A 24,808-nucleotide genomic window follows, 5' to 3' on the forward strand; every position below is an offset into this window, starting at 1 on the left:
AAGACCCTGGAGAGCCGCTGCCAATCTGAGTAGACAAGACTGACTTTGATGGACCGAGGAGGGTCTGATTCAGCAGAAGGCAGCTTCATATGTTCAATACTGTAATGGGACAGGACCATGTCCAACCGTTCTCTTACCTGAGTCTTTCCCTGTTGAATTTCCTTTTCCTCCCTTGTGGGTACAGGTGGCTGAGACTGCCAAGTGCTTGTCTATTAGAGAAATGGCGGGGAAGTGTTTACTGCCTATCTAATTCTCATCCTATGATTTTGCTCACCCTCCACCATAGGAGAGGGTTCACGTGTCCAAATATTGAGAGACCTCTCAGGCAATATGGCAATTGAGAAGGGAGGTGGTCCCCGGCCAATCACTTTCTGGCTGACTCTCTCCTCTTCTCTCCTCAGGGCCTGGGTGGGGACGGCGTGTGTCAGTACCATGGAAAAACTCTTCCTGCCTCTCTTGATGCTTGGCACCATGGCGAAAGCGCAGCACTGCCCCGGCCGTTGCATCTGCCAGAACATCTCCCCGACGCTGACCATGCTGTGCGCCAAGACAGGCCTCCTCTTCGTCCCGCCCTCCATCGACCGGCGCACGGTGGAGCTGCGCCTGACCGACAACTTCATCACCATCATCCGCCGCAAGGACTTCTCCAACATGACCAACCTGGTGCACCTCACCCTCTCGCGCAACACCATCAGCCAGATCCTGCCCTTCGCCTTCTCCGACCTGCGTGCCTTACGAGCCCTGCACATGAACAGCAACCGTTTGGCGGTCCTCAAAAGCGAGCACTTCAGAGGACTCAGTAACCTCCGGCACCTCATCCTCGGGAACAACCAGATCAGCCACATCGAGTCTTCCTCCTTCAACGAGTTCCTCGCCACCGTAGAAGACCTGGATCTCTCCTACAACAACCTGGAGACACTGCCCTGGGAGGCCATCGGCCAGATGGTGAGCCTGAACACGCTGACGCTGGACCACAACCTCATCGACCACATCGCCGAGGGCACCTTCTCCCAACTCCACAAGCTGGTGAGGCTGGACATGACATCCAACCGGCTGCAGAAGCTGCCCCCGGACAACCTCTTCTTGAGGGCTCAAGTCCTGGCCAACGCTCGGGGGACCCACCCGTCCACCTTGACCATCAGTTTTGGCGGCAACCCGCTGCACTGCAACTGCGAGCTGCTCTGGCTCCGGCGGCTCACGAGGGAAGACGACTTGGAGACGTGCGCCTCCCCGGAGCACTTGATGGACAAGTACTTCTGGTCGATCCCCGAGGAAGAGTTCATCTGCGAGCCGCCCCTCATCACCCGCCAGTACTCCTCCAAAGCCTTCATCATGGAAGGCCAAGGGGTGAGCCTCAAGTGTAAAGCCGTGGGCGACCCGGAGCCCTCCATCCACTGGATCGCCCCCGACGGCAAGCTGATCCACAACACCACCCGCACGACGGCCTACGACAACGGCACGCTGGAGGTCCTGATCACCACCTTAAAGGACAACGGCATCTTCACCTGCATCGCCTCCAACGCCGCCGGGGAGGCCACGGCCCCCGTGGAGATCTACATCGTGCCTTTGCCGCTGCTCATCAACAACACCGGCCACATGAAGGAACCCGACCCCGGCTCGTCGGACATCACCACCTCCACCAAATCTGGCGCCAACGACACGAAGAACCACCTGGACAAGAAGATCGTCGCAGCCGATCTGACGTCCACCTCGGTGGTCATCCACTGGCCCTCTGAGCGGCACATCCCCGGCATCCGTATGTACCAGATCCAGTATAACAGCAGCCTGGATGACTCCCTGGTTTACAGGTGAGGAGAGAGGGAGGGAATTTGCACTACAGCCAGGGGTGGGATTCTTGCAGGAGCTCCTTTGCGTATTAGGCCACACGCCCCTGATGTAGCCAGTCCTCCAAGAGCTTACAAGCCTCTTTTTTGTAAGCTCTTGGAGGATTGGCTACAACAGGGGTGTGTGGCCTAATATGCAAAGGGGAGGGGAGGGACCACAGTGGGCTACAGTGCCATAGAGTCCACCTTCCAAAACTGCCCTTTTCCAGTGCCGCCGTTTCCTCCAGGAGAACTGACCTTGGTAGTTTGGAGGCTACTTGCAATTCTGGGATATTCCCAGGCCCCACCTGGAGGCCCCATTTCACTCCTTTCGAGTCCTGCTAACACCTTAGAAACCAACAAGATCTTTCAGTCATGAGCTTTCATTAAAGTTCCCCTTCGGCAGATCCCCTGAAATTCTTGATGGTCTATCAAAGGGGTGGCCAAACTTGCTTAATGTAAGGAAAGGAAAGAAAGGAAAGAAAGGAAAGGAAAGGAAAGGAAAGGAAAGGAAAGGAAAGGAAAGGAAAGAAAGGAAAGGAAAGGAAAGGAAAGGAAAGGAAAGGAAAGAAAGGAAAGGTCCCCTGCGCAAGCACCAGTCGTTTCCGACTCTGGGGTGACGTTGCTTTCACGACGTTTCCGCGGCAGACTTTTTATGGGGTGGTTTGCCATTGCCTTCCTGGTCATTACACTTTCCCCCCTGAAGCTGGGGACTCATTTGACCGACCTCGGAAGGATGGAAGGCTGAGTCAACCTTGGGCCACGGACCTGAACCAGCTTCCGCTGGGATAGAACTCAGGTCGTGAGCAGAGAGTTCAGATCACAGCACTGCAGTACTGCTGCTTTACCACTCTGCACCACGAATGTAAGAGCCACATAGAAGAAACGTCAAATGTTTGAGAGCTGCAAGGAAGGAAGGAAGGAAGGAAGGAAGGAAGAAGGAAGGAAGGAAGGAAGGAAGGAAGGAAGGAAGGAAGGAAGAAAGAAAGAAAGAGAAAGAAAGAAAGAAAGAAAGAAAGAAAGAAAGAAAGAAAGAAAGAAAGAAAGAAAGAAAGAAAGAAAGAAAGAAAGAAAGAAAGAAAGAAAGAAAAGAAAGAAAGAAAGAAAAGAGAGAAAGAATGAGAAAAAAGAAGGGAGGGAGGGAGAGAGGGTGGGTGGAAAGAAAGCAACTTAAAATGCATTCTCCCCAGCTGCCAGCTGGCTTGGCTTGGTGAAAATGGTTTAAAGAGAGAAATGCTATCTCCGAGCTGGCCAATGGGGCAGCGGGAGCTTCAAGAAGCCACGCAAGATGTGTGACAGAGGGCACACGTGACTCCTGAGCCAATCTGGCCACCCCTGGTCTATCAGGTGCTTCTGGATTCAATTCCACTTGTTCTAGCGTTGTCCAACACATCTTACCCTCTGGAATGGTGGTGATGTATGAAGCTGTGCATGTTTGGGAGGCAGCAGGGCTGTTGAGGCCAGGTGGGCACCCCTCACGAGATCAGCGCATGAGAACCTTTGAGGAGAGAGGAGCAGTTTCCTGGCATTTAAGCATTTGCGGGTGTCGGCGCTACCAGCTGTCCCTGGGAGTGTCCCTTCGTTTGAGCAGAAAGCTGTTGCTAGACCTCATGACTGTGGAAGGCGGCTTTGGAACTTGTGGGCGGGGTGGCGAGTCCTCTTGGCCCGCAGTGAGCCTGGCGCAGACTTTGGTGCATAATTTGACCCCGGCGAGTGAGCCGCGTCTGTTGCCAATTCTGCCAGTCGGGCGTTGCGCGGTCTGCCGTCGCCTGTGTTGTCCTTCCCAAGCTTGTGTGCGTGCGTTGAAGCCATCTGTGGGCAGCTGAACGCTCGTCTCCAATCTGGGTGGCGAGGAGCTGATTCCACCACCCCCCCCCCGCGGCGGCTCTTGATTCCTCCCCCTCTCCTGGCTCAAGGCTCTCGCCTGCACTGTTCAGTTGCGAGAGTTTTGTGCTCGAGATGAAGGGCCTGAGTCCTTTGGAGGGAGAGGTGGGGAATCCAGTGGCGGAAGGAGGACAGGTGAAAGGCCCCTTGTTTCATGTGGATGGGCACTTTTTGAATAGCAGGTGGGAAGGCAGATGCCGATACGGTAATGATCCGCAGCTCTTCTGAGCCCTTCTGTCTCCAGGCAGAAGTTGGGGGCAGCCGGAGCCCCACCTCTCCGATAAAGCTGCTCTGTGGATTAGAGCTGTCCATTAGGACGTCTCTCATCACACCTGTTTCCCTCCTCGGTGCGGATCCTAGCCAAAGGGGACCACGCACAGCAGCTGCAGCCTTCAGCAGCCTCAGTTGACAGTTTGTTGCAGCTGACAGCATGAGCCTTCCAAGGCCAGAGAGCAGCCCAGGTGGTTTGCCTTCGCCTTCCTCTGCAGAGTCTTCCTTGGTGGTCTCCCTTCCAAGTAACGACCTTGCTTAGCCGCTGACTTAAGGTGAGCCCAGCGAGGGGCTTCCAAGGCAGTGAGAAGCTAAGGTGGTTGGCCCTTGCCTTCCTCTGCAGAGCCTTCCTTGGCGGTCTCCCCTTCCAAATACTGACCCTGCTGAACTTCCAACTTATGGGCACCCCAGCAAGGGGCTTCCAAGGCAAGGGAGAAGCAGAAGTGGTCTGCCATTCCCTTCCTCTGCAAAACCTTCCCTGGTGGTCTCCATTCCAAGTAACGTCCATGCTGAGCTTCTGACTTATGGCCTCCCCAGCAAGGAGCTTTCAAGGCAAAGAGAAGCAGAGGTGGTTGGCCCTTGCCTTCCTCTGCAGAGCCTTCCTTGGTGGTCTCCCTTCCAACTACTGACCCTTCTGAGCTTCCAACTTATGGCCAACCAGCAAGGGGCTTCCAAGGCAAGGGAGAAGCAGAGGTGGTTTGCCATTATTGTCCTCTGCAGAAGGACTTGGGAAAATTCACTTTGGAGAAGAGGAGCTGAGGGAGGACATGCTTGCTTTTTTTGAAGGATTTGAAGGGCTGTCCCCTTAGAGGAGGAGGGCAGGGAGCTGCTCCTGTTGGCAACAGAGGAGAGGACTCTCAATAACGGGTTTAAATTAATAGTGGGAAGGTGCCGGCTGGATATTAGGGGAAACTTCTTTACAGTAAGAGTTAGATAAGAACATAAGAGAAGCCCTGTTGGATCAGGCCAATGGCCCCTCCAGTCCAACACTCTGTGTCACAGAAGAACATAAGAGAAGCCCTGTTGGATCAGGCCAGTGGCCCCTCCAGTCCAATACTCTGTGTCACAGAAGAACATAAGAGAAGCCCTGTTGGATCAGGCCAGTGGCCCCTCCAGTCCAACACTCTGTGTCACAGAAGAACATAAGAGAAGCCATGTTGGATCAGGCCAGTGGCCCCTCCAGTCCAATACTCTGTGTCACAGAAGAACATAAGAGAAGCCCTGTTGGATCAGGCCAGTGGCCCCTCCAGTCCAATACTCTGTGTCACAGAAGAACATAAGAGAAGCCATGTTGGATCAGGCCAAAGGCCCCTCCAGTCCAACACTCTGTGTCACAGAAGAACATAAGAGAAGCCCTGTTGGATCAGGCCAATGGCCCCTCCAGTCCAACACTCTGTGTCACAGAAGAACATAAGAGAAGCCCTGTTGGATCAGGCCAGTGGCCCCTCCAGTCCAATACTCTGTGTCACAGAAGAACATAAGAGAAGCCCTGTTGGATCAGGCCAGTGGCCCCTCCAGTCCAACACTCTGTGTCACAGAAGAACATAAGAGAAGCCCTGTTGGATCAGGCCAAGGCCCCTCCAGTCCAACACTCTGTGTCACAGAAGAACATAAGAGAAGCCATGTTGGATCAGGCCAGTGGCCCATCCAGACCAACACTCTGCGTCACAGAAGAACATAAGAGAAGCCATGTTGGATCAGGCCAAAGGCCCCTCCAGTCCAACACTCTGTGTCACAGAAGAACATAAGAGAAGCCATGTTGGATCAGGCCAGTGGCCCATCCAGTCCAACACTCTGCGTCACAGAAGAACATAAGAGAAGCCATGTTGGATCAGGCCAGTGGCCCATCCAGTCCAACACTCTGTGTCACAGAAGAACATAAGAGAAGCCATGTTGGATCAGGCCAGTGGCCCATCCAGTCCAACACTCTGCGTCACAGAAGAACATAAGAGAAGCCATGTTGGATCAGGCCAAAGGCCCCTCCAGTCCAACACTCTGCGTCACACAGTGGCTAAAAAACCCAGGTGCCATCAGGAGGTCCATCAGTGGGGCCAGGACACTAGAAGCCCTCCCACTGTTGCCCCCCCCCCAAGCACCAAGAATACAGAGCATCACTTGACGCGGACAGAAGAGCATAAGAGAAGCCATGTTGGATCAGGCCAATGGCCCATCCAGTCCAACACTCTGTGTCACACAGTGGCCAAAAAACCAGGTGCCATCAGGAGGTCCACCAATGGGGCCAGGACATTAGAAGCCCTCCCACTGTTGTGCTCCCCCCCAAGCACCAAGAATATAGAGCATCACTGCCCCAGACAGAGAGGTCCAACAATACGCTGTGGCTCATAGCCACGGTTGGATCTCTGCTTGTTCAACAGTGGGATCAGCTACCAAGGAAGGCGGGGAATGTCCCCTCAGTTTGGTGTAGTGGTTAAGCCTGTGGACTCTTATCTGAGAAGACTGAGTTTGATTCCCCACTCCTCCACTTGCAACTGCTGGAATGGCCTTGGGTCAGCCAGAGCTCTCGCATGAGTTGTCCTTAAAAGGGCAGCTGCTGGGAGAGAGCTCTCAGCCCCATCTACCTCACAAGGTGTCTATTTGGGGGCTGGGGTAAAGGAGATTGTGACCACTCTGAGACTCTTAAGTTTCAGAGTATAGAGCGGGATATAAATCCAGTAGAGCGGAATATAAATCCAATATCATATCCTTCTTCTTCTTCTTCTCCTCCTCACTGGCCATCTTTAAGCAGCAGCTGGACAAACACTGATCAGAGATGGTCTAGGCCGGTCCTGCATTTGGCCCTTGAGATGGCCGGTATGGCCCTTCCAACTCTATGATTCTATGAAGCCGCCGTTACCCTCAGCCATCCGGCAGCTGTTTTACAACCAGGCTTCTCAAATTTGGGTTTGCAGGCAGTGAGAGGTTATTTGTAGCTGCTGTCGTTAACATTTCTAACAGTGTTAACGATATTAGTGATAATTAGGTTTATTTACGATTGTAGGAATAACTTGGACTTAATTAAATCATGTCTGTTGTTGACGGCTGTTTGGGGGCCGTGGGATCCACCGAAGCACAGCAAAGGAAAACATTGAATAGATGAATGAAAAGAGGCTAAGTTTTGGGGGAAGAAGGCAGAGATTTGGGGAGGCTCGTGGGAGGGGGAGTTGATTGACGGAACAGGGCTGGCTACTTCCAGCAAAGGCGTTGGATCCAAAAATAGGCTGTCGATTCAAGACAGACCAAAGGAAGAAGCAGGGTAGTGTAGTGATGGGAGTTCTGGATTAGGATCTGGGAGAGCTGGGTTCGAATCCGCACTCTTACTGAAACCTTTATTAGAAGAAGACGAAGATATTGGATTTATATCCCGCCCTCCACTCCAAAGAGTCTCAGAGCGGCTCACAATCTCCTTTCCCTTCTCCCCCACAACAGAAACCCTGTGAGGTGGGTGGGGCTGGAGAGGGGCTCTCACAGCAGCTGGACAACCTCTGCCAGAGCTATGGCTGACCCAAGGCCATGCTAGCAGGTGCAAGTGAAGGAGTGGGGGAATCAAACCTGGTTCTCCGAGATAAAAGTCTGCAGACTTAACCACTACAACCAAACTGGCTCTCCTTAGGCATTTGTACATAGGAATCCAGGTAGTAGGAAGCAGGAGGCAATACAATTATATGATAATAGAAAAGGCCATTTAAAAGTATAAACATCTAAATTTGGGATAAAATCAAGGATAGACAAAAAAAAAAAAGATCTTGTTTACTACTTTGTTTCTTCCCTATGCCGATACGCCCATCCAACTCAATTTGATTATTGCTCAACAGTGAAAACAGAGAAGGAAATAATATTTGTTGAGACATGCATACTAGTAGATTAAGGACATATTTGTTTAAGGTTAAAACAACACAGATCTTATTTCCAACTTTGCTGAGAATTCTCAGCCTCAGTTAATAACAATACTGGGGGGGGGGGAATAATTTGAAAGGGATAAGGTGGGATGGAATTGGAAGAGTAAAACTGGAGAGGGAGAAACAGGTAATGAAGAAGAAGAAGAGTGAAGGAGGGACGGGTGTATCAGAAAGTTTAGGAGGAAACGGTGGTTGCCAGGGGAAGAGATGGGAGGGGGTGAATCCCCACTCTCTCAGCCTAAGCCCCCTCCCATAAAATGGAGGAGAGAAGAGCAATGTACGTTGCTTTAGGCCCCCGCTGGGGAGAAAAGCAGAGTAAAAAAATTAAGTGAATATATGAAAACAGAAATAAAAATGGAATACAGTTAGTTGTCTTGTGGAACTCCCTGCTACTGGGCACAGCATTGGCCACCACTTTGAATAGCTTTAAAAAGGCATTTAAAAGAAAGGATAAATCACTGTTGACTTTGTAACTAGGTGGAACTTCCATGTTCAGGGGCAGTGGACCTCTGAATACCGAAACTGGTTTTGATTCCTCACTCCTCCACTTGCACCTGCTGGAATGGCCTCGGGTCGGCCAGAGCTCTCGCAGGAGTTGTCCTTGAAAGGGCAGCTGATTCAGAAATAAGGGTGGGGTATTAATCTGCACTTGTCATCTTCTTCTTCTTTTTCTTCTTCTTCTGAGCCAGTTTGGTGTATTGATGAAGTGTGCAGACTCTTATCTGGGAGAACCGGTTTCGATTCCCCACTCCTCCACTTGCACCTGCTGGAATGGCCTCGGGTCAGCCATAGCTCTTGCAGGAGTTGTCCTTGAAAGGGCAGCTGCTGAGAGAGCTCCCTCAGCCCCACCTAAGGGAGATTGTGACCGCTCTGAGATTCAGAGTATAGTTCAGGATATAAATCCAATGTCTTCTTCTTCAATCTTCTTCTTCAGTGAAGAATTTGGCTTCTGTGCCCTTGCAGAGCATCTGGCCAGTGGCTGTGGAACACAGGACAGTTAATCCGTTCTGGCCCAGTTTTTAATGGTCAGAGTGGAATCCTGTCACAGGTGCCAAGGAGGGGTGAAGGCTCAGCGGCCACACCCTCCTCTAGGCCCTGCCTGCTCCCCATGAAATAGGGTTGCCAAGTCCAATTCAATAAATATCTGGGGACTTGGGGGGGGGGGGAGACTCTGGGGGTGGGGCCGGGAGACTTTGGGGGTGGAGCAAGGAGCAAGGTTGTGACAAGCATCGTTGAACTCCAAAGGGTGTTCTGGCCATCACATTTAAAGGAACTGCACACCTTTTAAATGCCTTCCCTCCATTGGAAATAATGAAGGATAGGGGCGCCTTCTTTGGGGGCTGATAGAATTGGACCCCCTACTCCAATCTTTTCAAAGCTTGGAGGATCTTTTGGGGAGAGGTACTGGATGCCATGCTGCAAATCTGGTGCCTCTATTTCAAAAGACAGCCCCCACAGAGCCCCAGATATCCACAAATCAATTCTCCATTACACCCTGTGGGAATTGATATCCATAGGGAATAATAGAGTGTCCAGTAGACATTTCCCTCCCCCCCCCACCCCACATTCTAGATGACTCTGAAGCTGGGGGAGGACCTCCAAACCGGGGCATCCCCTGCCCCCACCTGGGGATTGGCAACCCTACCAGGAAGTAGGGTTGCCAAGTCCAATTCAAGAAATATCTGGGGACTTTGGGGGTGGAGCCAGGAGACTTTGGGGGTGGAGCCAAGATCAAGGCTGTGACAAGCATCATTGAACTCCAAAGGGAGTTCTGGCCATCACATTTAAAGGGACCGCACACCTTTTCAATGCCTTCCTTCCATAGGAAATCATGAAGGATAGGGGCACCTTATTTTGGGGCTCATAGAATTGGACCCCCTGGTCCAATCCTTTTGAAACTTGGGGGTATCTTGGGGAGAGGCACTAGATGCTATACTGAAAATTTGGTGCCTCTACCCCCAAAGGCAGCCCCCCCAGAGCCCCAGATACCCGCGGATCAATTCTCCATGATTTTCTATGGGAATAAATCGCTATAGGGAATAACAGAGATCCCAGCAGACATTTCCCTCCCCTCCCCCCGCTTTCTGACGACCCTGAAGCGGGGGGAGGGCCTCCAAACCGGGGGATCCCCTGCCCCCACCTGGGGATTGGCAACCCTACCAGGAAGTGATGACCACACAATGGCACCCAATATCACACGCACACTTTCCAAGCTGCTCAGGAGCGAACCGATGCCGTCCTTCTCTTTGCGCTCCGCTGGGCGTGGCAAACTGCTGTTGGCGTCTCCACCGCTCCCCTGCTCTTGTGCTCAGCGGTGCCTGCGCCGCCTCTAGCTCACTCCCCCATCCCTACAATCCCTGGTCCCCCCCCCCCCCACTCTGTCCACATCTCCCGCCTTTGCCATCCCGCCTGTCATTCACCCAGGGATTGGAGCACTTTCGTTCCCTTCTGTTGTCTTAATTCCCAACGTTTGCAGAGGCCTGCCTGCCCCCTGGCCGGATCCCGCTGCGAGATCCGTTTAGCTTGGCTGCTGCCAGCCTGGAGTTTTGGGTTGTGGGGGGTGGGGGAGGGGGGAAATGCCATGACCGTGGCTACTTCGTTGGGTTTCCAAGGCAAGAGGTGAACAGAGATGGTTTGCTGTTGCCTCCTTCTGTGGAGAGAGCTTGGACTTCTTAGGCAGGGTTGCCAGTCTCCAGGTGGAGATCAAACAAGCCCGAAGGCTAGGGTTGCCAATCCCCAGGTGGGGGCAGGGGATCCCCCGGTTTGGAGGCCCTCCCCCCGCTTCAGGGTCATCAGAAAGCGGGCGAGGGGAGGGAAATGTCTGCTGGAAACTCTATTATTCCCTGTGGAGATTTATTCCCATAGAAAATCATGGAGAATGGATCCGCAGGTATCTGGGGCTCTGTGGGGTCTGTTTTTTGAGGTAGATGCACCAAATTTTCAGTATAGTATCTAGTGCCTCTCCCCAAAATACCCCCCAAGTTTCAAAAGGATTGGACCAGGGGGTCCAATTCTATGAGCCCCAAAATAACGTGCCCCTATCCTTCATTATTTCCTATGGAAGGAAGGAATTGAAAAGGTGTGCCGTCCCTTTAAATGTGATGGCCAGAATTCCCTTTGGAGTTCAATGATGCTTGTCACAGCCTTGATCTTGGCTCCACCCCTAAAGTCTCCTGGCTCCACCCCCAAAGTCCCCAGATATTTCTTGAATTGGACTTGGCAACCCTACCGAAGGCATCCACGAAAAACCAGCCTCAATTATGAAAATATAAAGTTGATCAAACAATTTAAGCAAAGGTGCAAAAAATCACCCGGAAACCAAATGTCCAGAGATTTCTTTTAATACTTGCAGGTGTAAGTCCCTACTCCGGCATGTGTTGAAAGAAATCTTTCAAGCATCGGACTCTCAATTCATCAGACTCTTAAACTGGAGAGCCAGTTTGGTGTAGTGGTTAAGTGCGCGGAGTCTTATTTGAGAGAACCGGGTTTGATTCCCCACTCCTCCACTTTCAGCTGCTAGCATGGCCTTGGGTCAGCCATAGCTCTGGCAGAGGTTGTCCTTGAAAGGGCAGCTTCTGGGAAAGCCCTCTCAGCCCCACCCACCTCACAGGGTGTCTGTTGTGGGGGAGGAAGGTAAAAGAGTTTGTGAGCCGCTCTGAGACTCCTGAGTGGAGGGCGGGATATAAATCCAATATCTTCATCTACCTCACAGGGTGTCTGTTGTGGGGGAAGAAGGTAAAGGAGATTGTGAGCTGCTCTGAGACTCTTCGGAGTGGAGGGCGGGATATAAATCCAATATCTTCATCTACCTCACAGGGTGTCTGTTGTGGGGGAGGAAGGGAAAGGAGATTGTGAGCCGCTCTGAGACTCTTCGGAGTGGAGGGCGGGATATAAATCCAATATCTTCATCTACCTCACAAGGTGTCTGTTGTGGGGGAGGAAGGGAAAGGAGATTGTGAGCCACTCTGAGACTCTTCGGAGTGGAGGGCGGGATATAAATCCAATATCTTCATCTACCTCACAGGGTGTCTGTTGTGGGGGAAGAAGGTAAAGGAGATTGTGAGCTGCTCTGAGACTCTTCGGAGTGGAGGGCGGGATATAAATCCAATATCTTCTTCTTCTTCTCCATTCACGGCTTTGCCAACTTCTTTCCCGGATCTCCACCGTAAAGACTATGAACTTCTATTATGAATTGAAAGGACATTGGGTTTCCGGGTGATTTTTTGTTTGCACCTTTGCTTAAATTGTTTGATAAACTTTAATATTTTCATAATTGAGGCTGGTTTTTCGTGGATGCCTTCGGGCTTGTTTTCTCTTTTCCTTTCCATGTTACTCTTTGCGTTGCTGAAAACCCCAGGGGGAGGCAGGGGATCTCCTGGGGTCCCCAGAAAGTGATAGGAGGGTAGGGAAATGTCTGCTGCACACTCCATTCCCTATGGCAGGGGTGGCCAATGGTAGCTCTCCAGATGTTTTTTTGCCTACAACTTCCATCAGCCCCGGCCAGCATGGCCAATGGCTGGGACTGATGGGAGTTGTAGGCAAAAAACATCTGGAGAGCTACCGTTGGCCACCCCTGGCCTATGGAGACTGATTTTCTAGCACCCTCCAATTTTCTAAAAGATTGGACCAGGGAGTCCAATTTTATGAGCCCCAAAAGAAGGTGACCCTATATTTCATTATTTCCTTTTTTAAAAAAAACAATTTTATTATTCTGCAACATATTATATTGATATTCAACAATTATTAAAAATTTAGTACCAGTACATCACATCACGTTTTCCACCTCCCTCCCCCCCCCCCCTTTTCGTGACCACCACCGGTGCATTTTACTTAAAATACTAAAAAGGAAAAAAAGGTAGTTTTAACATTTTAAGACTCTTCATAAAAAAACCTTATAACTATAGTAAAATAAAAATAAGGAAAAAACCATTTACTATGATTGTCATCCATCTTCATTATAATCCTTTAGTCCTCAGTCCTTATCACGAAAATAAGATTGAAGAAATATATATTCCCATAGTCTCATTTTTAACTATAATCTATATTTCAGTATTTCCAATGGAGGGAAGGCATTTAAAAAGTGTGCGGTCCCTTTAAATGTGATGGCTAGAACTCCCTTTGGAGTCCAACGATGCTTGTCACACCCTTGCTCCTGGCTCCACCCCCAAAGTCTCCAGATGTTTCTTGAATTGGACTTGGCAACCCTAGTCTTAGGGCAGGGGTGGCCAACAGTAGCTCTCCAGATGTTTTTTGCCTACAACTCCCATCAGCCCCAGCCATTGGCCATGCTGGCTGGGGCTGATGGGAGTTGTAGGCAAAAAAAACATCTGGAGAGCTACCCTTGGCAATCCCTGTCTTAGGGCAGTCGCTGAGTGCCTCTGAGCGCACACTGCGCATGCCCCTCTCACCCGCAGCCCAGAGCCTGCCCCCCTTGCTGCGCCACTACCCCTGCATGTGGCCTCCCCACAGGCAAGGGGTGGGCCTGGAGTGCCGGAAACCCTCATGGCAGCCCTGCTTCCTGTCTAGAAAAAACGAGCAAGGCGGGGGCGCTCTTCCCCTCCTTTTGTAATTGCTGTTTTTACTGTGGGGTTTTTTTTATTATTATTTTAGTCATATTTCATTTATATTGCAGGGTACCTTGAGTTCTGCCTAGCAGAAAGGGGGATAATCAATGTTTTAAAGAAATAAATAATCCCCACCACTACCCAGGAATATGCAGCTGCTTGCGATTCGGCCCTCAAAGTCTCGGCTAATTGCCTCTGGCCTCTCTAATAAACAGGAGCTCAGTGAGAGCTCCACAGAAGCGCAAGGATACGCTGATGCAGCCAGGGCACGCTGAAGAAGAAAGAGACGTTGGATCTGTATCCCATCCTATACGCTGAATCTCAGAGTCTCAGAGTGGTCACAGTCTCCTATATCTTCTCCCCCCCCACAACAGACACTCTGTGAGGTAGACGGGGATGAGAGAGCTCTTACAACAGCTGCCCTTTCAAGGACAGCTCATAAGAATATAAGAGAAGCCATGTTGGATCAGTCCAATGGCCCATCCAATCCAATATTCAGTGTCACACAGTGGCCAATATACACACACACACACATGCACACTGTGGCTAATAGCCACTGATAGACCTCTGCTCCATATTTTTATTTAACCCCCTCTTGAAGCTGGCTATGCTTGTAGCCGCCACCACCTCCTGTGGCAATGAGTTCCACATGTTAATCACCCTTTGGCTGAAGAAGTACTTCCTTTTATCCGTTTTAACCTGACTGCTCAGCAATTTCATTGAATGCCCACGAGTTCTTGTATTGTGAGAAAGGGAGAAAAGGACTTCTCTGCTTTCTCCATCCCATGCATAATCTTGTAAATCTCTATCATGTCACCCCGCAGTCGACTTTCTCCAAGCTAAAGAGCCCCAAGCGTTTTAAACTTTCTTTATAGGGAAAGTGTTCCAGCCCTTTAATCATTCCAGTTGCCCTTTTCTGGACTTTTTCCAATGCTATAATATCCTTTTTGAGGTGCGGTGACCAGAATTGCACACAGTACTCCAAATGAGACCGCACCATGGATTTATACAGGGGCATTATGATACTGGCTGATTTGTTTTCAGTTCCCTTCCTAATAATTCCCAGCATTCCTAATAATTCCCTTCCTAATAATTCCCTACAAGAGCCATGGCTGACCCAAGGCCTTTCCAGCAGCTGTGAGTGGAGGAGTGGGGAATCAAATCCAGTTCTCCCAGATAAGAGTCCGCACACTTCACCACGACACCAAACTGGCTCTCTAGAAGATTATATTGGACACCTTTCCCCACCGCTGTTCACCGGCCACCAACCAGACCTATAGGCTTCCCAATCCCCAGGTCCCAGCGGGGGATCCCCCGGTTTTACAGGCTTCCCCCCTCCCCCAGCCAGCTGGCCGGCGGGGGAAGCCCCACCCCCACAGCCATTATGCACCTCCATGAACAATTCCCATAGGGAATGATGGGGAATTGATCTGCGGGTATCAGGGGCTCTGGGGGGGCTGTTTTTTTAGGTAGAGGTGCCAAATTTTCAGTATAGCATCTAGTGCCTCTCCCCAAAATACCCCCCAAGTTTCAAAAGGATTGGACCAGGGGGTCCAATTCTACAAGCCCCAAAAGAAGGTGCCGCTATCTTTCATTATTTTCTATGGAAGGAAGGCATTTTAAAAGGTGTGCTGTCCCTTTAAATGTGATGGCCAGAACTCCGTTCTGCTTATCACACCCTTGCTCCTGGCTCTGCCCCCATTGTCTCCTGGCTCCAGCCCCAAAGTCTCCTGGCTCCACCCCCAAAGTCCCCAGATATTTCTTGAATTGGACTTGGCAACCCTACAGACCTAGCATCAACCCCGGGGGGGGGGGGGGGAGACTTTTCGGCTCAACCACATTCTAGCCTCAAATCCTCCCCCTCCCCACCTCATTTAGCATATTTGCTTGTTGACTCCCCAGGTGATTATTTGCCTTTTAGTTAGGGTTGCCAAGTCCAATTCAAGAAATATCTGGGGACTTTGGGGGTGGAGACATTGGGGGTGGAGCCAGCAGACATTGGGGGTGGAGCCAGCAGACATTGGGGGTGGAGCCAGGAACAAGGTTGCGACAAGCATAATTGAACTCCAAAGTGAGTTCTGGGCATAACAGTTAAAGCGACCACACACCTTTTTAAATGCCTTCCTTCCATAGGAAATAATGAAGGATAGGGGCACCTTCTTTTGGGGCACATAGAATTGGACCCCCTGGTCCAATCTTTTTGAAACTTGGAGGGTATTTTGGAGAGAGGCACCAGATGCCTCTACCTCAAACAACAGCCCCCCCCCCCGAGCCCCAGATACCCGCAGATCCATTCTCCATAATTTCCTATGGGAATACATCTCCCGGCAGACATTTCCCTCCCCCCTCCCGCTTCCTGATGACCCTGAAGCGGGGGGAGGGCCTCCAAACCGGGGGATCCCCTGCCCCCACCTGGGGATTGGCAACCCTACTTTTAGTTGTTACACCTAACGTAATATTTCTGTGCTCTGTCATGATGTTTTATTGGACGCTACGCTGCCGATGGTGACGTTGTTTCACGGACGACTTGTGTTGACTGGAAGCCATTGGGCTGTTTTCTCTTTATTTTAGTTCTGCAGGATTCAAAGCGACCCAAATAAATCTATGCACAAAAGCCCCCTGCGCTTTCGCTCTTTGGGGAGAGGGCTTGAAGAAGCCCCATCCAGGAGCAGAGCGTGTGGCAATGCCAGTTACTGTCCCCCGATCAGGCTGCCTTTGGTCACCCTGGTGGCCAGAAGACGCCCATCCCAAAACATCATGCGCAACGCCATGAACTGGATAGCCCAGGCAAGCCCAATCTCCTCAGATCTCAGAAGCTAAACAGGGCCAACCCTGGCAATTACTCTGATGGGAGACCTCCAAGGAATACCAGGGCTGGGATGTAGAGGCAAGCAATAAGAAGCCACCATTTTGGAAAATGTCCTAGCCCTACTAGGGGTCACCAGACATCACAGTGGCTTCCAGGCACGCAAGCACACACACACAAATACACAAAATACTTCTAATTTTTTAAAAAAATCAGAAGCAACAATTGGGTAGTGGTTATTGGGCTAATAAGAGCCCCATGGTGTAGAGTGTTAAAGCAGCCATACTGCAATCCTAAGCTCTGCTCATGACCTGAGTTCGATCCCCGGTGGAAGCTGGGTTTTCAGGTAGCCAGCTCGAGGTTGACTCAGCCTTCCATCCTTCTGAGGTCAGTCAAATGAGTCCCCAGCTTGCTGGGGGGAAAGTGTAGATGAGTGGGGAAGGCAATGGCAAACCACCCTGTAAAAAGTCTGCCAGGAAAACGTTGTGAAAGCAGCGTCACCCCAGAGTCGGAAACGACTGGTGCTTGCGCAGGGGACCTTTCCTCTCCTAATGGGCTAGTACAGGGGTGGCCAAATTATGGCTCAGGAGCCACGTGTGGCTCTTTCACACATTTTGTGTGGCTCCTGACGCCCCCACCACTCCATCAGCTGGTTTGGAGAAGGCATTTAAAGTTAAAGTTGCTTTCTTTCTACCTCTCCTTTCCTTTTCCCTCACCCCATCTATTTTCCTTCCTTCCTTCCTCCCTCCCTCCCTTCCTTCCTTGTCTAATGACTCTAAAACGTCTGACATTTATTTTGTGTGGCTCTTACGTTAAGCAAGTCTGGGCACCCTGGGCTAGTATGTGCGAGCCCCAGGTTCAAATACCTGCTCTGCCATGGAAGATTGCTGGGTCCCTTAGGGACCATCACCCTCCTTCAGCCTCACCTACCTCACAGGGTTGGTGTGACTAGGACAGAATGGAGAAGAGGGGAAGGACGTCAGCCACTTTGGGGGGAAACGGAGGGTATAAATGTTGTGACTAAAACACACACACTTGGCCTGGGTGTTGAGAATGCCGGTAGTAAAGACAGGCCTTGGGCTCCCCCCACCCCAGCCAGGAATTGTGGCCTTGCACCGTATTTCTTTAGTGGGGGCCAAGCAGAGCATCACTTTGGAATCCTTGGATGGGAATGTTTGGCCTTGGAGGGAGAAGGAGAAGATGGGGAGGAGAAGAGAGACTGGTCAATAATCCCCACCCAGCATGCTTTAAGACCCTGTAGGAAAATAATGGAAGCCCAGTGGCACAGAGTGGTAAAGCTGCAGTGCTGCAGTCCGAGCTCTCTGCTCACGACCTGAGTTCGATCCCGGAGGAAGCCCGGTTCAGGTAGCCGGCTCAAGGTTGACTCAGCCTTCCATCCTTCCGAGGTCGGTAAAAGGAGTACCCAGATTGTTGGGGGGGGGGGGCGGGAAAGTGTAGATGGCTGGGGAAGGCAGTGGCAAACCACCCCGTAAAAAGTCTGCCGTGAAAACGTTGTGAAAGCAATGTCACCCCAGCGTCAAAAACGACTGGTGCTTGCACAGGGGACTGCCTTTTTACCTTTAGGAAAACGATCATTGCCAGGGGTTGTTTTGTAGGAAAAAAGGTGCAGGAGCTCAGTAGCATATCTCATTTGCATATGCCCCAGGATCTGTGTGCAGCAGGGAGAGAACTCCCCACTGCATGCAGACGCTGGCTGGAGGTTCTCCTGTGAACTCCTGCTGAATTCAAGCCCTGATCATTACAATGAGAAAGGAAGCTGTCGTTTCCCCTTATGCATCCATTGCATTGACTGTGCATTTATTTATACTATGCATTTAGTATATGCATTTATTTATATTTATCGCCCCCCCCCCCAGTTGTAGGCTTGCCAATCCCCAGGTCCCAGCGGGGGTTCTTCTGCTTTCCCAGGCTCCTTCCCACCCCAAGTCAGCTGGCCGGCGGGGAAAAGCCCCGCCCCCAAAGCCACCATGTGACTTTCCCCCTCCGGAGGCTCCAGTCTCCAATTGGAAAGGCTTCCTCTTGGGATGGGGTGTCTGTGTTACTTGGAAGAAATTGGCTGCAACTCGTGAGTAGAGAGGCCAATCCCTCCCTTCAGAGCTGCCAGAAAGGGGGGGGACGGACGTCTGCTGAGCACTTAATTATTCCCTATGTGCAGATCATAGGGTATAATGGGGAATTGATCCAGAGGTTTTGGGGGCTCTGGGGGGGGGCTGTATTTTGAAGTAGAGGCACCAAATTTTCTGTATAGTATATAGTGTCTCTCCCCAAAGTACCCCCCAAGTTTCAAAACGATTGGACCAGGGGGTCCAATTCTATGAGCCCCAAAAGAAAGTGCCCCTATCCTTCATTATTTCCTATGGAAGGAAGACATTTTAAAAGATGTGCTGTCCCTTTAAATGTGATGGCCAGAACTCTCTTGGAGTTCAATGATGCTTGTCACACCCTTGTTCCTGGCTCCGCCCCCAAAGTCTCCTGGCTCCAACCCCAAAGTCCCCAGATATTTCTTGAATTGGACTTGGCAACCCTAGTGAGCTTCCGTAGTAGAAATGAGGATCCAGACACGGGTCACTCAGGATCCTAATCTGCCACATGGCCTGCTACACCAAACTGGTTCTAAAAGCAGCCGGGGGAGGGGATTTTAATCTGGGAAACAGCGCAGAGGATAAAACTAGATCCAGGTGGGCAGCTGTGTTGGTCCAAAGCAGTAGAATAAAGTAGGAGCCCAGTGATGGCCTTTAGACTCACAAAGTTTTACTCAAGGAGTTTGTGTGCAAGAAACACTTTTTCAGCTCAAATGAAATGGAAGAAAAACATCCAAATTTATAGACAGCGCTGAACAGCAAATTAGCATATAACATGATGAAGACGTTTCGAAACCAAACAGGAACAACAGGCCAAGCGCACAGGGTCATCTGCTGTAGGAATCCAATTAAGGAGGAACAAAGGTTGAAGCAATAAATACGTCAAAATAGGAGATAAGTGTGTAAGATAATCTTTTCTAATCGCGGGAAATTAACTGAGATTCCTTTATGATGCCCCTTCATCTCCCCTCAAGGATAAAATTAAATCTCCTCTTTCCCAGTACTGTGTCTGGGGCAGTGGGGCCCCAACAGCCCCGATGTTGCTTTTGGGGAGCACAAAACATGTTGAGAATTCTGCTCAAGGGAGTCCAGCTTGCCATCTAGGTGACCACGAGCATTTGGAAGAGACCGGGATCGTTTGCTCAATGAGGGAGAGAAGGGGCACTCTGCACATGCTCGGAGTGACCTTTTTGCTTTGCTCAGCAGCACTCTTTTCTCCATCATCCCTCTGTGCATACCCAGGGATGACTTGCGGCATTAAACGGGTTAAGGGGCTCCACCTTGGCTCTGACTGAGAATTGCACTTCACCCCAGTATCACGGAGAGACAGGATTGGAACTCTCTGTCTGGGGCAAGTGATACTCTGTATTCTTGGTACTTGGAGGGGGCACAGTGGGAGGGCTTCTAGTGTCCTGGCCCTATAGATGGACTTTCTGATGGCACCTGGCTTTTTTTGGCCACTGTGTGATACAGTGTGTTGGACTGGATGGGCCATTGGCCTGATCCAACATGGCTTCTCTTATGTTTTTATTATTTGGGTTTAGGGTCCCTTCTCGCCTCTTTCCCATGGGGCAGATTTCTTACAGAGCTGCCCCCAAGCGGCAATGACTGGTAATTACCACATCCAAAGAAAGATGCAAACAACTAACCAGCTCTTTGACGTGGTCAGTAGGGGTGTGCATTACTGATGTGCAAAAAAAATCCAGTAAAATCTGGATTCGGAATTATTTGGGGGCAAGATATTCAGGAGGGCCGAATATTCCTGAATGCCGGATTCGGCTATTCCCAAATATACAGCCCCATTATACCCTATGGGCCATTTAAGTCAATGGCAAAATAGGGTATAATGAATTGCAGCTGTAGGGGAGGGATTTGAGGTAGAGGGCTGACCTTAAAGGATTGACCTTGTTCTGCTGGGAAAGTTCTATAGCTGTCATGAGGCTGGGTCAGCATTAAAGGATTGCCCGCAGGTGTTTGTTCTGTAGGGCTGTGCATGCCCCATCTATGCTGCTTGGCACTAGAGCATTCAATGCACTGGTTCTGTGCTGCAGTCCCTGCATAAAGCCCCCACCCCAGTTTGTGAATCAAAGAGATTTTCTAATTCGAACTAAGGTCCTATGTATTGCACTGCCTCTGCCACAGTGGCCTTTGTTCTGCTGGGCACATAGCTCTGTTATGCTCCTTGCAAGCAAGCACCCTCATCACAGTTGACTTTTCACTTTCGGGACTTCTCTAGAAGAATCTGCCTGCGGTAGTTTTTCCCACCATAGGGAACAATGACCCTCTTTGAGTGCCCCTAGAATAGGAACCTGTGATTCAATCTTTCTGGAGCATGGGGATTCTAGTGGGGAGAGGCACCCAAAGCAGCCCCCCCCCCCAATTTGGTGCTTCTCCCTCAACCCCCCCTCCTCACCAGAGTCATTTTCTCCACTTAGAGAACAGACAGTGACTAATGGCTTTTCCCACCATTTGGGGGAAAGGGCCAATTTTGGGTGCCCCTAGACCTGAGCCCCTTGTTCCAATCCTGTTGGAACTTTGGAGTTCTGTGGGGGAGAGGCACCTGAAGCAGCCCTGCAAATTTGGTGCCTCTCCCTCAAACCCCTTGCCCTCACAGCCACTTTTCCCGCGCTAATTAAAGTGGGGGAAGTGACTGGTTGCATTTTTCCCACCATAGGGGAAAAGGGCCAAATTTGGGTGCCCCTAGAATTGGATCCCCTGGTCCAATCTTTTTGAAACTTGGGAGTTCTGTGGGGCAGATGTCCCTGCAGCTGACCTGTAATTTTGGGGCCTCTTCCTCAAACCCTCTGCTCCCCAACTGCCAGTCATTATATCCTCTTTTGCAAGTGACTCCAATAGCCCATAGGGAATAATGGTGAGATGGGGGCACCCTCCCTTGGGTGCCCCTAGAATTGGACCCCGTGGTCCAATGTTTTTGAAACTTTGGAATTCTGTTGGGGAGAGGTTCCTGCAGCTACCCTACTATTTGGGGACCTCTACCTCGAACCTCCTCCCCTTCAGCCGTAATTTATTATGCCCTGTTTTGCCATTGACTTCAATGGCCCATAGGGTATAATGGGGCTGTATATCTGGGAATAGCTGAATATCTCCCATATATTCGGGAATAGCTGAATGAGGTATTCAGGGATATTCGGCCCTCCTGAATATCTTGCCCTTGAATAATTCCAAATCTGGATTTGACCTTCTCTTTTTTGAACACCCCTACTGCTCAGTGCCAACTTTTGCTTCCAGGGGAAATGTTCTTTGCCAAAAAAGACTCCCTGCATGAAATCCATTCCATTGCAGCAATATTTTGATTATATGATCATTTTCCTGTAGTGTGATCTCATGTCAGATTCAACTCTTGATGAACTCCAATTATGACTACGAATTACAACAGTTACAGAAATATTAGCTTTACTGCCTTTGCCTAGAGATTATGACTGGCAGTCTCATCTTGCTGTAGAAAAGATACTGAACGCTTATCAGATGTACTCTTAGATTCCCCCCGTTTGATTATCTCATCAATAGATAAGAACCGATCATTTATCTAGATGATAATCACATGTTTAAGTAAGGAGAGATTTAGCATAAGAGAAGGGTGTTGTTTTTCTATTAAAAATGCAGCGATGTGATAAGCAAACCAGTTTTCTCCGGGTGGAACTCTCGGGAGAGGTTAGGTGAGATTTCTCTCTGTGTGAGAGAGTGACTTGGTTTTATAGAAAAAACCCTAAACGTGACATAAGACAATAACCTGTAAGCTGATTTGTTTTAAATTTTACTTATGTTGATATGGTTGAGAAAAGTTAGGAGTTCTGATCTGACCCTTGTTTCTGCAGCTAATAAAGGGTTAATCTTGTCTTGCTTGCATTTCCTAATGTCTTGCCTCATAAAGAGGATTATTTCTTTCTTTTTTTTAATAAAAGAAAAGTCTGTGAAGGTTTTTCTGTCTGGCTAGCCAGTCCTTAGTTCAAAGAATAGAACTCGGAATTAATTTCATCTGTACTATCAGAAATTAAAGGTTGCAAGATACCCCTTATCGGATGGATTCTGGAGATCACTGAGGCTAAATGAACAGATTAATTCTTAGAGAATTTAATTCATCCTGGTCGGCTGTTTGCATACGACAGTAAGACCTCTTGTTCGCCCATGACCCCACCCTGCCTGCAAGAAGGCAAGAAGCCCAGTGACCTACCATGGGTTTCAAACCAACAACCAAATTTAATTGCAGTTTAATTGGGGAGGGGCCATGGCTCAGTGGTAGAGCCTCTGCTTGGCAGGCAGAAGGTCCCAGGTTCAATCCCCACCATCTCCAGTTGAAAAAGACCAGGTAGTGGGTGATGTGAAAGACCTCAGCCTGAGACCCTGGAGAGCGGCTGCCAGTCCGAGCAGACAATACTGCCCCTGGTGGACTGAGGGTCTGATTCAGTATAAGTCAAATGTAAGCTTTAAGAGGAGGGACTGTGGCTCAGTGGCAGCATATCTGCTTTGCACACAGAAGGTCCCAGGTTCAATTCCCAGCATCTCCAGTTAATGGGACCAGGCAGCAGGTGATGTGGAAGGCCTCTGCCTAAGACCTGGAGAGCGGCTGCCAGTCTGAGTAGATAATACTGACCTCAAAGAACTGGGGTGGAATTCTAGCGGGAGCTTCTTTGCATATTAGGCCACACCCTCCTGATGCAACCAATCCTCCAAGAGCTTACAAGGCTTTTTTTTTGTAAGCTCTTGGAGGATTGGCTACATCAGGGGTGTGTGGCCTAATATGCAAAGAAGCTCCCGCTAGAATTCCACCTCTACGAAGGACTGATGGTCTGAATTCATATCAACCCACAAAAAAGCTGCACATGCACTTATTGACACATGATATCATTATTACAAAAACTAGAAATGTATTGACATATGACGACTCACTAGCCACCTTCAATTGAGCACCGTATATGCTTCCAATGTATAAAGTTCTTCAGCTTCTTCAAGTGGAGTGTGTGTTGTTTCCACGAAGTCCACAAGAAGTCCTGAGTCCTGCTTTGGACGCACCAGCGCAACAGTACACCGGTAGGTATCTGAGCATCAAGGAATGCCAGCCATTGATGACTGACTCTTTGCAAGTTGTACGATCGAGATATCTGGTTTATCAGTCCCTGTAGTATGTATGCGCCTGACGAAGCTTTTGAGAAACAGATACCTACCGGTGTACCGTTGCGCTGGTACGTCCAAAGCCGGACTCGGGACTTCTTGTGGACTTTGTGGAAACAACACACACTCCACGTGGAGAAGCTGAAGGACTTTATACGTCTTCATTGAGCTTTTCGAAACATTGGAAGCTTAGGCTCCATATACGGTGCTCAATTGAAGGTAGCTAGTGAGTCGCCATGTCAATAAATTTCAAGTGTTTGTGATAATGACATCATGTGTCAATAAGTGCATGCAACACTGTGCAGCTTTTTTGTGGGTTGTTTGCCTTAGGGCTTTGCTGGGTTACCAACGGGAACCAGCCCGCCATTAGTGCACAACTCCCCTTCGTTGTATCTACTGCATACATATCAGGCAGCTTCATGCATGTTCATGTGTGTCTCGTTTGCTAGGATGATACCCTCGTCAAGCAAGACTTTTCTGGTCAACGACCTCGCGGCAGGTAGAGACTACGATCTGTGCGTCCTGGCCGTTTATGACGACGGGGTGACGTCTCTCACGGCCACCCGGGTGGTGGGCTGCGTCCAGTTCACCACCGAGGGGGAGAGCACCCAGTGCCACTCCCTCCACACCCAGTTCCTGGGGGGGACCATGATCATCATCATCGGGGGCATCATCGTGGCCTCCGTGCTGGTCTTCATCATCATCCTCATGATCCGCTACAAGGTCTACAGCGGCCAGGACGAGCACAAGAAAGCCAAAGTCAGCAACGTCTACTCGCAGACCAACGGGAACCAGCCCGCCGCCGCCACCCCTTTGCCCCTTTCAGCCTCCAAGGCCGGGGAGGACAAATATGAAATCCTCCAAGAGGTCAGCTCCAAGGAGACAACCGTGCTTGCCGGAGAGATCAAGGAAGATGCCGGTAACAGTCAAGACGTTGCCTTGGCGGAACTGGAGAAGAGAGCCACCAAGAAGGCTTCTGACCTACAGACGGTGGCCATCTTGACTTCCGAGGAAGGACAAACAGAAAACAGCATGAGCGGTTCTTCGGTTTCCTTGTGCCTCCTCAAGGACACTGGCGCGGGGGCCCAGCTCCGTGCCAAGTTGAGCGGCAGCGGCCCGGGGGTCTTCCCCCGCGAGCTGTCCAGGACTCACCACCACCGTCACTCCTTCGACGGGGATTACTCTCTCTTCCAGAGTCACAGCTATCCCCGTCGAGCGCGGACAAAAAGACACTTGTCCACCTCCCAGTTGAACTCAGAAGAGTGTCCCCTCAGTCAGAGGCGCGTCATTTTTAGCAGCACGGAATGGATGCTGGAAAGCACAGTGTGAAATG

The 24,808-nt window shown here is 50.3% G+C and overlaps 1 protein-coding gene across 1 annotated transcript; it reads left to right on the forward strand.

Moving 5' to 3' along the window:
* Window positions 1-400: 400 nt before the first annotated feature.
* Window positions 401-24,808, forward strand: LRFN1 (leucine rich repeat and fibronectin type III domain containing 1). Its single transcript, XM_060258222.1, has 2 exons — window positions 401-1,808; window positions 23,925-24,808. The coding sequence occupies exons 1-2, from the start codon at window positions 433-435 to the stop codon at window positions 24,802-24,804; spliced, it is 2,256 nt and encodes a 751-aa protein (XP_060114205.1). The 5' UTR covers window positions 401-432; the 3' UTR covers window positions 24,805-24,808.

This window comes from Heteronotia binoei, chromosome 17 (assembly GCF_032191835.1).
Source record: "Heteronotia binoei isolate CCM8104 ecotype False Entrance Well chromosome 17, APGP_CSIRO_Hbin_v1, whole genome shotgun sequence".
NCBI lineage: Eukaryota > Metazoa > Chordata > Lepidosauria > Squamata > Gekkonidae > Heteronotia > Heteronotia binoei.